The 16,619-nt window shown below is 43.6% G+C and overlaps 1 protein-coding gene across 1 annotated transcript; it reads right to left on the bottom strand.

The window, feature by feature from the left end:
• Nucleotides 1-207: 207 nt before the first annotated feature.
• Nucleotides 208-14,486, bottom strand: LOC135515728 (differentially expressed in FDCP 6-like). The gene is made up of 12 exons (XM_064939428.1): nucleotides 13,771-14,486; nucleotides 12,382-12,522; nucleotides 11,212-11,400; nucleotides 10,361-10,591; nucleotides 10,058-10,204; nucleotides 3,338-3,446; nucleotides 2,935-3,149; nucleotides 2,732-2,839; nucleotides 2,423-2,589; nucleotides 1,955-2,156; nucleotides 1,570-1,660; nucleotides 208-1,441 (listed from the first exon to the last, which is right to left on the bottom strand). The coding sequence occupies exons 1-12, from the start codon at nucleotides 13,879-13,881 to the stop codon at nucleotides 1,242-1,244; spliced, it is 1,911 nt and encodes a 636-aa protein (XP_064795500.1). The 5' UTR covers nucleotides 13,882-14,486; the 3' UTR covers nucleotides 208-1,241.
• Between the last annotated feature and the right edge of the window lie 2,133 nt (nucleotides 14,487-16,619).

Genomic DNA, 16,619 nt, shown 5'->3' on the forward strand with positions numbered 1-16,619 from the left:
ATATCACACAAAAACATCACAACACGCCAAAAATACTCACATTGAAATAGCAAACTTTAGTTAGAAATATTGCACGTGATTGTTTGAATATTTTTTCATTGCTTGGTAGGCCTACTTACCTACACAAACATGTTCAAGTTCAACTTCGAAAAAACATCAACCCCGATATACTGTATAATACTATGACATATGGACATTATTAAGACATGTATTTGGATATATTTATTTGAAATACTAGTACATATTACATATGCATTTGAAATATATGTCAATATATTAGGCATATGTGAGCCACAGATTTAAGACGTTACTTCAAATAGATTGCATTTCAAGAACAAAAGAGAGAAAAAAAATAATTAAATGTGTTGTGATGAATATTAGGCCTATTTCAAGAGGGGACTGAACATATTTGCGTGTCCCGATTCTTCCTGACATGACACTTTTCCTTTCCTGACAAAAAAAATGGCATACATGGGTTTGTTAGACTGCCTTGTATCAAATGGAGAAGAGAGCAATCACGTTGTTCACACACTACATACTAGTACGCACACTTCTTTTGTACAGAAATTCAAACCTGTCGTTTATTCTCGGTATATAATTTACAATGACTGTTGTCCCCTAGCAAGATGGAAATCTGAACAGTCAGTTGGTTAATGAGGTGTTTCTTAGTTCTTGAAGTAGTGTATAGGCTACTGGGTCCACCTGCCAATAATCATAGTCCTCATCATGGGACATGTTCGTACAGAACAGAAGATTTTTTTGTGAAGGAAGAAACAAAAATTTGCATTCTTATTGCACAGGTAGTATCTCCTCGATCAAAGCACATTCTAATAGGAAGACAAATCCCCTTAAATGTATTTTTTATAGATCCTACTCATCTCCTAGTCAGCACTACCATTGGTAGAGGTCAGGTTCCTCCCCGACTACATTCCAGATCTTCAAAAGCCTGGATTGGTATTTAACACATCAGCTAAGCACCTCATATGATGTAGAAATCTGATGCCCGACTGCACATTCAACGAAGTGGCACACAACCATTGATTGATGCAATGTAACACCTGTACATCTAGTCGGGCAGGAACTCGGCCAGACTGATGACATGTAAAACAACTGGGAATGTTCAACATTGCAGCCAACAGTACAGACTGCCGAATGACTGATCTGCAAAGATCCTTGCGTCATAAATAAACTACAATATTATTTGTAGATCAGTCAGTCAGTCACAATTTACCCATGACACATCACGATCCCCCAGGCTCTGACAGGGTGAAAGCCTCCACCTGTTCCTGTAGTCCTTTCTCTTCTGTAGCCGATTGGCTCTCAAGTATTTGCTGAGTTTCTTGATTGGCTCTTGTTTGGAGTTTAGCGATAAACTCACTGCTGGCTAACGCCCCCTCCTGTTTCGAGCAGGTGATTTTCATTGGCAACGATGATAACTTGTCTGTAGCAAAAGATATGGCATACAATATTTAGCATATTTTATTGACGGTCCATCAAATCTGATTTCTTATTGTAGTATTTTTTTGATTTATTACAACAGAGAGAGAGAGAGACATGGCAGAGCATTACCCCCAGGAGCGACGGGTTTCATTAGGCGGTTGAGCTGAACGTTCCAGTGTCGGACATGGTTGCTGGCATTACGAAGCTTCTCCTGAACTTCCTACAGACCCAGAGAGAAGGAAACAAGGACATGAGAACACAGTTAAAGCTGATGTCAGTTGCACTTTGTTTTACCATCTATCATTTACTAGCTGTTATTGACTTATAGGTGCCCTATGCAACAATTCCACCTGCAAATAATTATATAAAGCTTTTTCACTGTGAAAATTATGTCTGCCTAAAGTCCACAGGAGCAAGATTCCCACCTAAAAAGATCCTGAACTATAGCCTTATCCTGCTCTTCCCTCACCTCCTGCCACCTCTTCTCCTCTACCTCTCATCTCCTCTCCCTCACCTCCAGGTGTTGGTGACTCCTCTCTCGGGTCTCTCGGAGGCTCTGGAGCTCCTGGGAGGCGTAGTGGAGGGCAGAGGGGGCCGGCCGCTCTTCCTTCGCTCTGTTTGGGGTCTCCTCCCTGGGGCTGTAGTGGCGGGATGCCTCCTGCTGCTCCTGGAGGAGCAGACACTGCCTGCTCTTCTCCTCCTCTGCCTGCAGTACTCTAGGAAAGGAAAGGAAGGAGGACAACGGTAGAGAGACAGTAGAAAGGGAGACAAGGATAGACAGGAGAGGATGAGGGATATAAGGACACAGAAGACAATTCTATTACAATAGACAGGGACGTTTGGTGATCTGATCTGTGTCTTTAGTCTTGCAGCCATGTGTGTGTGTCCGTGTGTGTGTGTAAAATGGCGTGTGTGTTCCTGACTCTCTCCTCCATGTGGGCCTGTATCTCCGTGTTGAGATAAGTTTGTGTAGGCGTGTTACCCTTCTAGCTCCAGCCTGACTCTCTCCTCCTCCATGTGGGCCTGTATCTCTGTGTTGAGAGCAGCCTCCAGTTTCTGCTGGGTCAGCTCCAGCTCCTGGATCCTCTTCCTCTGCTGCTCAGCCTCCTTTTCCTTCTCTTCCATCTCAGCCTGCATGCTCTCCCGCAACTGGGGAACACACACAGGCAGGCAATCAGGCACGTACGTATACATGTACGCCGGCTGCATTCTCTCTCACACACACTAATCATTTATCTGGGGAACCTACACAGGTGCACTAATTAACCTCATTTTCAGTACATTATCTTACCTTCTCTGCCTCATCTAGCTGTCTCTCCAACTCTCTCTGGACCTCCTTCTGTTGCTCCCTCTCTTTCTCCTCCTCCTCCCTGCGCCGTGCCTCCACCTCTCGCTGGTGCTGTGGGACACAAATACATGTTAGGTACTGTATGCATTACCCCCGCTTTCCTATCTCTCCTCTTTAATGACTCACTCTCTCTCCATCCTGCTCACCTGAATAATACTCTCTATCTCCTGTCCTTGCCGTTCCTTTTCCTTCTCCAGGTCTTGAATGGTATGCTCTTCTGATTGGTTGCCGCAGCGGCTGCTGCTGGCGCTCAGGCTGCGCTCCCGTTGACTCTGCTCCCGCTGGACCTGCCTCTTCAGCTTTAGTTCCTGGTGGAGGGAGGACTTGCGCTCACCCTGGAGACGGACGGCAGTCTGCAAGGCTGGGGAGAGAGAGGACAGACACGCACAGGAGAATTTAAAAAAAGTGATGTTCCTTCCCTAATGCTTTTCAACCGAGGGGTCTCCCAAATGTTTAAACCATTAGGTTAACAGGATATCCTCTTGGTCCGAGGACGACAATTAGGCTTGTGTCTCAGGCAGGGCGTTACACTTGTTCACATCCCCTCACCTTGGGTCCATTCCACCCTCTGTCTCTGGTCAGCGGCACTCATCTCATAGGTCTTGCTGGTGGTCTTCACACAAAAGAGACAACGCTTCCCATCCCTGTCTGGAATAGCCTAAGACAAAGAGAGGATATCTGGTGGTTGACTACCAGGGTGACATTGACTTATCAAGACCCCAAGTTCCGCTCAGCTAATCCCGACCATAAATGATCAGTATTTGCATCAGGCTCGCAATAGGTAACCCTCATTGACTCTTGTTGTAATCCACATCCCAGTTCAAAATATAGGCCCGATGGTACATTTCTAGACAAGCTTGTATCTATACCAATTCAAGCTAATCCTATGGTATTTTCAAATCAGAGGTTACCAACTGAGCATATGTGCTGATATGAAGTCCTGCAGCTGTGGTGTTGGACTGATTCATGTAAATGCCAGAAGTTTGATCTTGAACTCTGACCTCTCAAACCAATGTGGACATTCTGGTAATATCTGAAACCGCAAAAATGGAAGAGGGAAAGAGTAAAGAACTTGGTCAGCCCTGCATTAAAGACCAAAAGTGGTTAAAGAAAATATGAAAAATAAAAAAAGTATACCAGTTTCATTTAAGGACCAAAAATGGACAGCTGTGCTGTATACATTTGGGCAGATGAGAGAGGCCTGTAAAGATGAGAGGCCTGTAATTTTTTTATCATAGGTACACTTCAACAGACAGACAAAAAAATGAGAAAAAAAATCCAGAAGATTTTATGAATTTATTTGCAAATTATGTTGGAAAATAAGTATTTGGTCACCTACAAACAAGCAAGATTTCTGGCTCTCACAGACCTGTAACTTCTTCTTGAAGAGGCTCCTCTGTCCTCCACTCGTTACCTGTATTAATGGCACCTGTTTGAACTTGTTATCAGTATAAAAGACACCTGTCCACAACCTCAAACAGTCACACTCCAAACTCCACTATGGCCAAGACCAAAGAGCTGTCAAAGGACACCAGAAACAAAATTGTAGATCTGCACCAGGCTGGGAAAACTGAATCTGCAATAGGTAAGCAGCTTGGTTTGAAGAAATCAACTGTGGGAGCAATTATTAGGAAATGGAAGACATACAAGACCACTGATAATCTCCCTCGATCTGGGGCTCCACGCAAGATCTCACCCCGTGGGGTCAAAATGATCACAAGAACGGTGAGCAAAAATCCCAGAACCACACGGGGGGACCCAGTGAATGACCTGCAGAGAGCTGGGACCAAAGTAACAAAGCCTACCATCAGTAACACACTACGCCGCCAGGGACTCAAATCCTGCAGTGCCAGACGTGTTCCCCTGCTTAAGCCAGTACATGTCCAGGCCCGTCTGAAGTTTACTAGAGAGCATTTGGATGATCCAGAAGAAGATTGGGAGAATGTCATATGGTCAGATGAAACCAAAATATAACTTTTTGGTAAAAACTCAACTCGTCATGTTTGGAGGACAAAGAATGCTGAGTTGCATCCAAAGAACACCATACCTACTGTGAAGCATGGGAGTGGAAACATCATGCCTTGGGGCTGTTTTTCTGCAAAGGGACCAGGACGACTGATCCGTGTAAAGGAAAGAATGAATGGGGCCATGTATCGTGGGATTGAGTGAAAACCTCCTTCAATCAGCAAAGGCATTGCCATGTCTCTCTCTCTGTTGAGTGAAAAATACCTGCAAGTGTGTGAAAACCTTGTGAAGACTTACAGAAAACGTTTGACCTCTGTCATTGCCAACAAAGGGTATATAACAAAGTATTGAGATAAACTTTTGTTATTGACCAAATACTTATTTTCCACCATAATTTGCAAGTAATTCATTAAAAATCCTACAATGTGATTTTCTGGATTGTTTTTCTCATTTTGTCTGTCATAGTTGAAGTGTACCTATGATGAAAATTACAGGCCTCTCATCTTAAGTGGGAGAAGTTGCACAATTGGTGACTGACTAAATACTTTTTTGCCCCACTGTAGATGGGAAGAGATTTAATACACCAACTCCATGGCACATGGTTTATGAACTGATACACAAAACAACGCCGGATTCAAAACGTAAAATTGTTCCATTTAAATTATACAAAATTCTTGCAACCAATTATATATAAATGAATAACATGTACACACACATATATAGGGGATAAAACCATCCCAGTGCTGCAGATATTGCTGCGAAAAGACAATCATTAGATCATTTGTTTTGGTACTGTCCATATGTGGCTTGTTTTTGGTCATAGATGGGAGGGGTTGAGGGACACTTGGCTAAATAAGACTGTGCCGGATACTGATGCATCTCTAGCTGGTTATAATGTTTTGGATCTGACAGAGGTGGAGATGTCGCCATATTTACAAAGGACAACTTAAATGTTTCTGTATCTATCACTACCTCTGTCCCTAAGCAATTTGAATGTCTAGTCCTACAAGTGGCCCTTGGTGATAATGCCCAATTTATGCTAGTTAGAATTTATAGTCCTAATCAGAATAGAAAGAGGAGTGGGAGGCCCCGGTGCACAACTGAGCAAGGAGACAAGTACAGTAGTGTGTCTAGTTTGAGAAACAGATGCCTCACAAGTCTGCAACTGGCAGCTTCAATAAACAGTACCCGCAAAACACCAGTCTCAACGTCAACAGTAAAGAGACGACTCCGGGATGCTGGCCTTGTAACCAACTTCAGTGCCTAGAACGCTGATCTACAGTCAGGTCAAGACCCTGGTAAGGATGACGAGCACACAGATGAGCATCCCAGAGACCGTTTCTGATAGTTTGTGCAGAAATTCTTCAGTTGTGCAATCCCACAGTTTCATCAAGTGTCTGGGTGGCTGGTCTCAGACGATCCCGCAGGTCAAGGTCCCCGGATGTGGAGGTCCTGGGCTGACGTGGTTACATGTGGTCTGCGGTTGTGAGGCCGGTTGGACGTATTGCCAAATTCTCTAAAACGTTGGAGGCAGCTTATGGTAGAGAATTAAACATTACATTATCTGGCAACAGCTCTAGTGGACATTCCTGCAGTCAGCATGCCAATTGCATGCTCCCTTAACTTGAGACATCTGTGGCACTGTGCGGTGTGACAAAACTGCACATTTTAGAGTGGCCTTTTATTGTTCTCAGCACAAGGTACACCTGTGTAATAATCATACTGTTTAATCAGCTTCTTGATATGGGTCCTGTGTGGCTCAGTCGGTAGAGCATGGCGCTTGCAACGCCAAGCGTCGTGGGTTCGATTACTGCTGGGGCCACCCATATGTAAAAGTAGTGGCCCCAGCCGACTTGTAAGTCGCTTTGGACAAAAGCGTCTGCTAAATGGGATATATTTATATGCCACACCGGTCAGGTGGATATTTTTGTTCAGTATGGTATACCTTTTTTCCAGGATGAGCGATAACAAGAGAATCATCCAGCCCTTTGGGTATCTAACTACACCCCCATATGCCATGTCTTGAAATATGCAGACAGATTAACAGACATAGCGCTGTTTCAGCAGCTACACTAGATGATGTGCTATATTGTTTACACCATAAGAATCATTGTGCTGCCTTATTTATTGACCCGTCAAAAGTATTTGATACTGCTGACCATTTCTTACTTGTACAAAGGTTGTGTGAAATATGTTAGATCAGGCATCTTGCAGTTGGTTCAATAACCATCTAAATGGTGAGGACACAACTTGTACTGACGTTATCAAATCTAGCTTCCTCAATATTATGAAAGGTTTGCCGCAGGGGTCGATTTTTGGCCCTGTTCTCTTCACTATTTCTATACATAATATTGGTCTATCTGTTAAAACCTGTAACATTCATCTCTGTGCGGATGATAGTTATTTACTCCTGTTCCCCCCCTTAACAGCAGGCCATTCATAACCTTCAGCATGGTTTTGACTCCATTCAAAAATTGCTTACTGATCTTAAACTAGTGCTAAATGCTAATAAAAAAAAACTTGGTTATGTTGGTCTCCAGGTCTCGTAATATTAACTTTGAGCACCTACACACATATTTGCTCATTGACTACAGGAAAAGGAGGACCGAGCACACCCCCATTCTCATCGACAGTGCTGTAGTGGAGCAGGTTGAGAGATTCAAGTTCCTTGGTGTCCACATCAACAACAAACTAGAATGGTCCAAACACACCAAGACAGTCGTGAAGAGGGCACGACAAAGCCTATTCCCCATCAGGAAACGAAAAAGATTTGGCATGGGTCCTGAGATCCTCAAAAAGGTTCTACAGCTGCAACATTGAGAGCATCCTGACTGGTTGCATCACTGCCTGGTACGGCAATTGCTCGGCCTCTGACCGCAAGGCACTACTGAGGGTAGTGCATCGGACCAGTACATCACTGGGGATAAGCTGCCTGACATCCAGGACCTCTACACCAGGTGGTGTCAGTGGAAGGCCCTAAAAATTGTCAGACCCCAGCCACCCCAGTCATAGACTGTTCTCTCTATTACCACATGGCAAGCGGTACCAGAGTGCCAAGTCTAGGACAAAAAGGCTTTAACAGTTTTTATCAAAGCCATAAGACTCCTGAATAGGTAATTGCATTGTGATCCCCCCCCCCCCCCAACCCGTTTTTACACTGCTGCTACTCTTTGTTTATCATATATGCAGTCACTTTAACCATATCTACATGTACATACTACCTCAATCAGCCTGACTAACCGGTGTCTGTATGTAGCCTCGCTACTTTTAGAGCCTGTCTTTTTACTGTTGTTTTATTTCTTTACCTACCTATTGTTCACCTAATACCTTTTTTGCACTATTGGCTAGAGACAGTAAGCAAGCATTTCACCGTAAGGTCTACACCTGTTGAATTCGGCGCACGTGACAAATAAACTTTGATTTGATTGAAGGGAGCCCAAATTGAACAAGACCTCCGTTATAAGTACTTGGGTGTTTGGATTGATAAGCTGTCTTTTAAAAAAACACACATTGACAAACTGACAAGAAAGTTGAGAATTAAGATAGGATTGATTTCTATAAAAGAAACCAGCCTCACTTTGGAAAGTAGGAGGAAGATTGTTCAAGCAACGCTTCTCCCAGTACCTGGTTATGGTGATGTAATCTACATGCATGTGGCAGCCTCTGCTTTAAAAACTTTAGATTCAAACTAGCATTCAGCACTTATTTTTATCACTGGGGACAATGTTCCGTACACATCACTGCAGTTTGTATAGATCCGTTGGCTGGGAGTCTCTAACTACCAGAAGGGTCCACCACTGGCTACTTTTTGTACATAAAGCGGTTCTTCAGAGACTCCGCCCACTACATCAGCTCACGTATTAACTGAAGATCCAGCCATTTTCAGACTCGCTCTATGGACCGACTGCTTCTGGAGGTCCAGCTCATGGAATAGCCTTCAGGTCACCTTGAAATTACACTCACTGCTCTCCACTGGACAGCTTAGATGGAGTTTAAGGGAGGTGATGTGAGAGTTGTGTTTGTTTTGATTAATCCTGTTTTATTTCTTGTATTGATATTATTTCTTCTTGTATGTTAATGTTCACAGGGATTCCTTTCAAATTAGACCCTGGTCTCAATGGTGACCCACCCTGTAGAAATAAAAGTTTAATTAACAAAATACAAAACATGACCAGAAGTATGTGGATATCTGCTCGTCGAACATCTCATTCCAAAATCATGGGCATTAACATGGAGTTGGTCCCCCATTTGCTACTATAACAGCCTCCACTCTTTTGGGAAGGTTTTCCACTAGATGTTGGAACATTACTGCAGGGACTTGCTTCCATTCAGCCACAAGAGCATTTGTCAGGTGGGCACTGATGTTGGGCGATTAGGTCTGGCTCGGAGTCTGCATCCCAATTAATCACAAAGGGGTTCGATGGGGTTGGAATCAGGGCTCTGTATAGGCCAGTTAAGTTCTTCCACATTGATTTTGACAAACCATTTCTGTATGGACCCGGCTTTGTGCATGGCGGCATTGTCATGCTAAAACATGAAAAGGGCCTTCCTCACACTCTTGCCACAAATTTCGAAGCACAGAATCGTCTAGAATGTCCTTGTATACTGTAGCGTTAAGATTTCCCTTCACTGGAACTAAAGGGCCTTGGCCAAACCGTGAAAAACAGCCCCAGACCATTATTCCTCCTCCACCAAACTTTACAGTTGGCACTATGCATTTGTGTAGGTAGCGCTCTCCTAGCATCTGCCAAACCCATATGTCTGTCGGACTGCCAGATGGTGAAGTATAATTAATCACTCCAGAGAACACGTTTCCACTGCTCCAGAGTCCACCAATCCAGCAGACGCTTGACATTGAGCATGGTGATCTTAGGCTCGTGTGCGGCTGCCCGGGCATGGAAACCCACAGAGGATTTTTTGCAGCTGGCGGTCCCGTTCTGTGAACCTTTTCCGGCTGGGCTGTTGTTGCTCCTAGACGTTTCCACTTCACAATAACAGCACTTACAGTTGACCGGGGTAGCTCTAGCAGGGCAGAAATATGACAAACTGACTTGTGCCAAGTTGAATGTCACTGAGCACTTCAGTAAGGCCATTCCACTGCCAATATGTTTGTCTATGGAAATTGCATGGCTGTGTGCTCGATTTACTTTTTGTCCACATACTTTTGTATATATAGTGTACTTCTCAGTCTCAGGTACACAGTAGCGATTCACTCAGCCATTAACAAACAAATTGAATTACCCTAGCCAAGATTTTTTCTACCAGTTTTGTGGATTGAAAGATAAACCAGAATAACAAGATTACCTCCACAACACAATACTGGTCCAATGGAATCTCTCCCTTCTTGTCTTTCAGGTCCTCGCTGGCGTAGTAGGCCATGAAGGATGGCCTGAGTACAAACCAACGCTCCATCCAGTTCCTGCGCACATGTCCCTTTTTCCACATGTAACCCTGCGAGAGAGAGAAAGACAGACAGAGACCGAGAGAGACAGACAGAGAGAGAGAAACAGAGAGAGAGAGGGATCAATCATTGTCCCTGTAATGTGAATTTCATTCAGCGCAAACACACATAGACACACACACACACATACAGTCCCACCAACTCACCCTCTTGAGGACGTTGTGGTACATCTCAAAGAAGACCTGGTCCAGAGCCAGACTGAAGGCACCCGCATTGCTGACCCTCAGCAGCCTCCCGGCGCCCATGTGATCCAGGAACACCCACACCGACATGCCCTCCTCCTGGACAGAGGCATCCTGGGATAGCAGGTCCTCCAGGGGCTTGCCGTCCCACTCCTGGTTCATCGCAGTGGAGATTTTCTTCATCAGATACTCCACCTGCGTGTGTGTGTGTGTGTGTGTGTGTGCGTTACAAGTCAGAAAATATCTTTATCCTTCTATGGGTGAATTTGCTGGGACCCATATTCAGAAAGTGATCTAGTAAAGGGATAATGCTGTGGTCAACAAGTTGCAACACATCTTCATAAAGCCTGCAGATGTTATCAACAGGAAACCAAACCTCCCTCATATTGGTTTATTCTACTCTGACCTCCTGCTTAGGGGGAGGAGAACAGGAAGTAAGGACCTAGAGTAGAGATATTTTAGCAATGCACCGGAAGATGGTGCATCAGCCTCCACTGAGCAAGGGGCTAATCGATAAACATACCGTTTGTATACTGCAAGCGTCAAAGCACACAGTGTAGTCAAAATGACCACTGGACTGCATAACTACGACTATTCTCTTACTGTTTATATACAGTACTGTATGTGTGTCTATTAACCCTCTATTCTCCCTCTCTCTTCAGCTCTCCTCCTTTCAAAACCGCTCTCTCCCTCTTTTTCAGATGAACTATTTCCTCCCTACCTGTACATCTTTTTTCTCTCTGAAAGATACTATCTGGCTTTATATTTAAATGTGCCAATGGAGGTCAGTCTCTCCCTGCCGCCGCCCCCCTCACCTCCTGTGGAATCATGATGAGTGGGTAGTGGTCCTCCGACAGCAGGTTGAAGAGACAGAAAAGTTTGAAGCAGTCTCTCAGGGAGCACAGCAGCCCCCCCTGGCCACTGGTAGGTCTGTAGTTTTTCTTCATGGTCATCATCCAGCACAGGTCGTCAAACGTCTCCTTGTCATATGCACCCTCTTTGACCTGGGTGCAGCACACCAGGGGTTAATTTGTTCATTAGTACTGGTAAAGAGTTTTAGATGTTAAATGGATAGTTCACCCAAAATACATATTGGTTTCAATACCCTGTAAGCAGTCTATGGACAAGGTAAGACAGCAATGCATGCGTCGGTTTTGCTCAAAGGTTAAGGAAACCAATATGTAATTTTGGGTGAACTAAGATCAAGATCAGGTGCAATTCATCTCCTGAATGGACTGGAATTCACTCATCTCAATGTGAAAATCCTCAATTGAGTATGATGGGATGGTTACCTTGGCCAGTACGTATTTGTTGAGGTAGTATACCTTGGCCAGTACATATTTGTTGAGGTAGTTTACCTTGGCCAGTACGTATTTGTTGAGGTAGTTTACCTTGGCCAGTACGTATTTGTTGAGGTAGTTTACCTTGGCCAGTACGTATTTGTTGAGGTAGTTTACCTTGGCCAGTACGTATTTGTTGAGGTAATTTACCTTGGCCAGTACGTATTTGTTGAGGTAATTTACCTTGGCCAGTACGTATTTGTTGAGGTAATTTACCTTGGCCAGTACGTATTTGTTGAGGTAGTTTACCTTGGCCAGTACGTATTTGTTGAGGTAGTTTACCTTGGCCAGTACGTATTTGTTGAGGTAGTTTACCTTGGCCAGTATGTATTTGTTGAGGTAGTTTACCTTGGCCAGTATGTATTTGTTGAGGTAGTTTACCTTGGCCAGAATGTATTTGTTGAGGTAGTTTACCTTGGCCAGTATGTATTTGTTGAGGTAGTTTACCTTGGCCAGTATGTATTTGTTGAGGTAGTTTACCTTGGCCAGTATGTATTTGTTGAGGTAGTTTACCTTGGCCAGTATGTATTTGTTGAGGTAGTTTACCTTGGCCAGTATGTATTTGTTGAGGTAGTTTACCTTGGCCAGTATGTATTTGTTGAGGTAGTTTACCTTGGCCAGTATGTATTTGTTGAGGTAGTTTACCTTGGCCAGTATGTATTTGTTGAGGTAGGGCATGTAGCCATGTTTTGACACCGGTCCATCGTCATCGTCTTGGAAGTGTTCCTCCAGTGCCACAGGGTCGTGAGGGATGTTCAACACCGTGTACAGGTTGTGGGAGAGAACCTGCGACATGCACGCGCACACACACACAGAGAGAGAAATGAAGAAAATGCCTGTGTCAAAGGGAGATTCTCAATTGGTTCGCTCAACTCCTCGGTCCTCAGTTGTCCTCTCCTCCTTTTGAAAAAGCGAGAACACTCCTCTGTTTTAAACTAATTGACACAACTAAGTGATCCTCGAGCACTCTACAACTTAGTGGTTTCCGGGTCACCAAGGATAGAGGGCGGAGGATTCGAGGAGAGGATGGTCTTTTGGCCAACTGAGAATCTCCCAAAAATGACCCTTTAAATGTATAATGTTACTGTAAATATTACATCTGCGATTCCTATATTTGTATACAGTATGTAAGTGGTTACTGAAATAGTTCACAACTTCTAATCATCTCAAATCATATGAAAAAACAAAGCGGTCAATAAGAAAAACCAAAGCAAGCAGTGTAAACAACATTGCAGGCCTCTGACTGACTGACTGACTGACTCACACACACACACACACACACACACACAAACACACACAGCCCCCTCAGTGTGAGCATGTCTGAACACCTGCCCGCTATTTCCTGGGATTCTCACCAAAGGGAGAACACAACTTGTTTGAACTCGACAGGCCAGAGACTGAGTGAAGGGGAAGACGACTGAACACACAGCACCGTCTGTTTCTGTTGTACAGTAAACTGTGATATGTTGTCAGGTGTACAAGTTGACTGCAGTAAAGGGAGAGGGCCAGTCCTGGACATTGAAACGAGGGCATAGGTGACTATCGACTGACTTTAATGCTCCCATTTCTGTGTGTAGGCTGCCGCTGTTGTGATTACTCACTGAAAGAGGGTTTCACGGATACACACATGAGGGTGTATCCATGTATTAAAGTCACCAATGTATCCAAATTGTTGTAAGTGAGAATGTTTTCATCTGCATGTTTCTCATACTGAGCAGTATTCCTGCATGATCCATAAAAAAATATTATTTTTACTGGTGGACTGTTAACTTTATAAATAGTATACATCCCTAGATTCAAGCTGAATAATATATTATAGCCAAATATAATAAATTTTAAGAGGCTAACAATGTACTTTTTAGGCTACCTCAAAATGTTTGTTTATAAGGTTATCTAAACAAACGATTATGTGAATATTATTATGTGAGGGTAGGGTATGAGTAACATGCTGGCGCCAGAGGCACAGAAGCAATTCAACACCCATTTCCTGATTATAAAGTTCAGCACTTGGAAATATTACACTTCAAATCTAACCTTCAGCTGGGACTTCGATACTTTGCCGCATTTCTCCATGTCCAACGATGTGAACGCGTACCAGATGGACTTGAGCAGTTCCGATTGTAGTTCCATTGTGGAGACAGACATATTTGCGTCTACATTCCGAAGCGAGCGGAGTTGTGCACAGCACAGTGATATCAGTATTGTAAACTGAAGTGGAAGCACTTAACGAAAAGGCGAACAGGACACGTTAAGAAAAGGGGTGGAGAAGAGAGGAAAACTTATGTAACCAAAGTAAAATACTACCTACCTTATAAACCTATAATTATGTTTTAGGTCACTCAAAGTTAAAACTTCGAAAGACTTTGGAAAACTCTGGCATCCTTGTAAATTATTGACCCCTCTACGCTCCCACTGGCAAGCTAGTGTTGTTTGAAGTTATATTATCATCAGTAGTCTATTATCAGGTAAAATCATATGCTTACAATTCCTAATTTCTCAAATATGTATTAGCTAATCATTTAGTCGAACAAGCTATGCTACAGCCATTGAATCTGTATTTGAGCGTTAAGGGAAGTTAATGACTAGTTTGGTCCATCCCCCAAGTTAATATATTTTTCCATCTTGAAATACAAGGTTAAATGTTATTAATCAGTGGCTGAAATTTCGCGCTTTGTGATATTCCCTTCTGGACTTCGACAGCGCTCAAGGCTTTGTAGAACACCTGTTATTCAGAATAACTGGACGTGGTTTTGGTTTAACTGCGTTGGGAAAAGGAAAGACGCAGTCGGCGTTATCACCCACCCGGCGTACATCCCCCAGCAGCCACTCTGGGTTTGAGTCACACTCTCGCACGTCCACAAACTCACAAGTTGTTTCCTTAAAAGAAAGCGGGTGACTGTTGACCGGAAATTACGAGCGGGCCCGCTCTACCGTACACCTTGCCAGTCCAAATAAAATATTTAAATATTGATAGTTCATTTGACCGCGACGCACGCGGACAGAAAGACGGTAAAGCATCCGCGCGAGCGAAAAAGCGCCCCGCTCTCTCAGTATGTGTAGACCATGTATCTGATGCTGTCTGGACCAAAAAGAATGACATGTCATACTAATTATGTCCAGCCTTCGTCAGATACATGGGCTACACATAGAGGGGCACTGTTTCACTCACTCGAATGCTTTCTCCGCAAACATAGCAGAGAGGGCGAAGCGAGAGGGCTCACTCTCGACAAAATCTGTCCAGAGTAAGACAATGCGTTTTTATGGGCATAATATGCAGACATAAAATAATCGGCTGCCTTCCCCCCCTTGGGACAAAGACTACCATTGTCAGGGCGGAGACAGGAGCGTCTCGTCATTAAATACAGATCGCTTGCGAAATGGAAAGGGAGGTTAGCGGGTGCACAGTCACTGTTAGGATGCTGGATTCCCCTAAACCTAAAGTAAATTGAGCTTCCGCCAAAATTCCTGTCTAAATAAAACCATTCGAAATATTTCACCAGGGAGGATGAGGATCATTAGCTTCTTCTTTTTTTTTCTTAAAAAAAAAATAGCTGTGGACAGGGGAGCAGCCAGAGGGGTGTCCGGGGTGGACTGGACTGGACACCCCTGACATCCGATTGGCCAACCCGGGTGTCACCCCAAAATTTCATTCGCTACTGGCAGTTTGATGCTGATTGACATCTCATTGCACCTCTTGTTGAAAGAAGCATTTATTTTGATGTTCAGCGGCTCCATGAGCTCTTTTCGTGATTGGCGAAAGCATCATATTTGAAGTAAATTTTAAGGTTTAGCATCGTATTTAGGTTTCCTGAACAACTTTTACAAAAGTTGAGTCGCTGTGTAAGTTAACATTAGACCTTTGACTCCATTAACAGACAGTTAATCAGATGAGAGAGATCGGTTCTCAATTTAGCCTAACATTATGTTTACATCTGTGCTAGTAATTCACACATATACAGTGCAGTGTTGTAAATTACAGTATACGAATGTTTAGCTAATGTGGGATAACTAGTAGGCTACAGCTGTCTGTGTTCAGCGAGTTAACATTCAGAAATTTCAAATCCACTTACTCAGTTAGATTTTCGTACTTGAACTCAAAACGAACAATTGTTATTATCAATCTGTTAACGTTACTCAAATAGGAGAGAAAAAAGTGGTCGGGACAGACCGTCTACTCTCCTGGACTTTGTAGTGTTTCTAGAACCTTATAAAGAGGTCTTCCATGAGCTATTTCGACTTTGTAAGATTTCTGTTGTTACTCCAGTCAGCAGTGCTTCTTGCGAGAGAAGCTTCTCAGCTTTAAAACTGATTAAAACCCACCTTAGGACAACAATGGTTGATGACAGGTTAAGTCACCTCGGAATTCTCTGTGTTGAGTCAAGGAGGGCATGCTCCCTCAACATGGACGAGTTTGCAGAATTATGCTGTTTTAAATCTACCTAGGATCATTTGGCATTAAGACCTCTGGTCATGATTAAAACCTGCACTGTGTACTAGCTAGTACACTGACATTCTAAAATGATAAATTCAAAGGGTATCACGTCACACAGATTTAATTTGGTCTTGATTAGGCCAATTCCAAAACTTTTCTTTGCTATTAGTTAACATACTATAAACTCAGCAACAAAAGAAACGCATAGAAATGGAATAATGTGTCCCTGAACGGGGGGGGGTCAAAATCAAAAGTCACAGTCAGCATCTGGTGTGGCCACCAGCTGCATTAAGTACTGCAGTGCATCTCCTCCTCAAGGACTGCACCAGATTGGCCAGTTCTTGCTGTGAGATGTTACCTCACTCTTCCACCAAGGCACCTGCAAGTTCCCGAACATTTCTGGGGGAAATGGCCCTAGCCCTCACCCTCTGATCCAACAGGTCCCAGACGT

This window comes from Oncorhynchus masou, chromosome 27 (assembly GCF_036934945.1).
Source record: "Oncorhynchus masou masou isolate Uvic2021 chromosome 27, UVic_Omas_1.1, whole genome shotgun sequence".
Classification (NCBI taxonomy): Eukaryota; Metazoa; Chordata; class Actinopteri; order Salmoniformes; family Salmonidae; genus Oncorhynchus; species Oncorhynchus masou.

What these genes read in the sequence shown, in the direction of transcription:
- LOC135515728 (XM_064939428.1), bottom strand. Translation starts at nt 13,881, where the DNA reads ATGTCTGTCTCCACAATGGAACTACAATCGGAACTGCTCAAGTCCATC. An exon ending in ACAAATACATACTGGCCAAG is followed by an intron (nt 11,401 to 12,381) that starts GTAAACTACCTC and finishes TGCTGCACCCAG; the next exon opens with GTCAAAGAGGGTGCATATGA. An exon ending in GAAACCCGTCGCTCCTGGGG is followed by an intron (nt 1,442 to 1,569) that starts GTAATGCTCTGC and finishes CTTTTGCTACAG; the next exon opens with ACAAGTTATCATCGTTGCCA.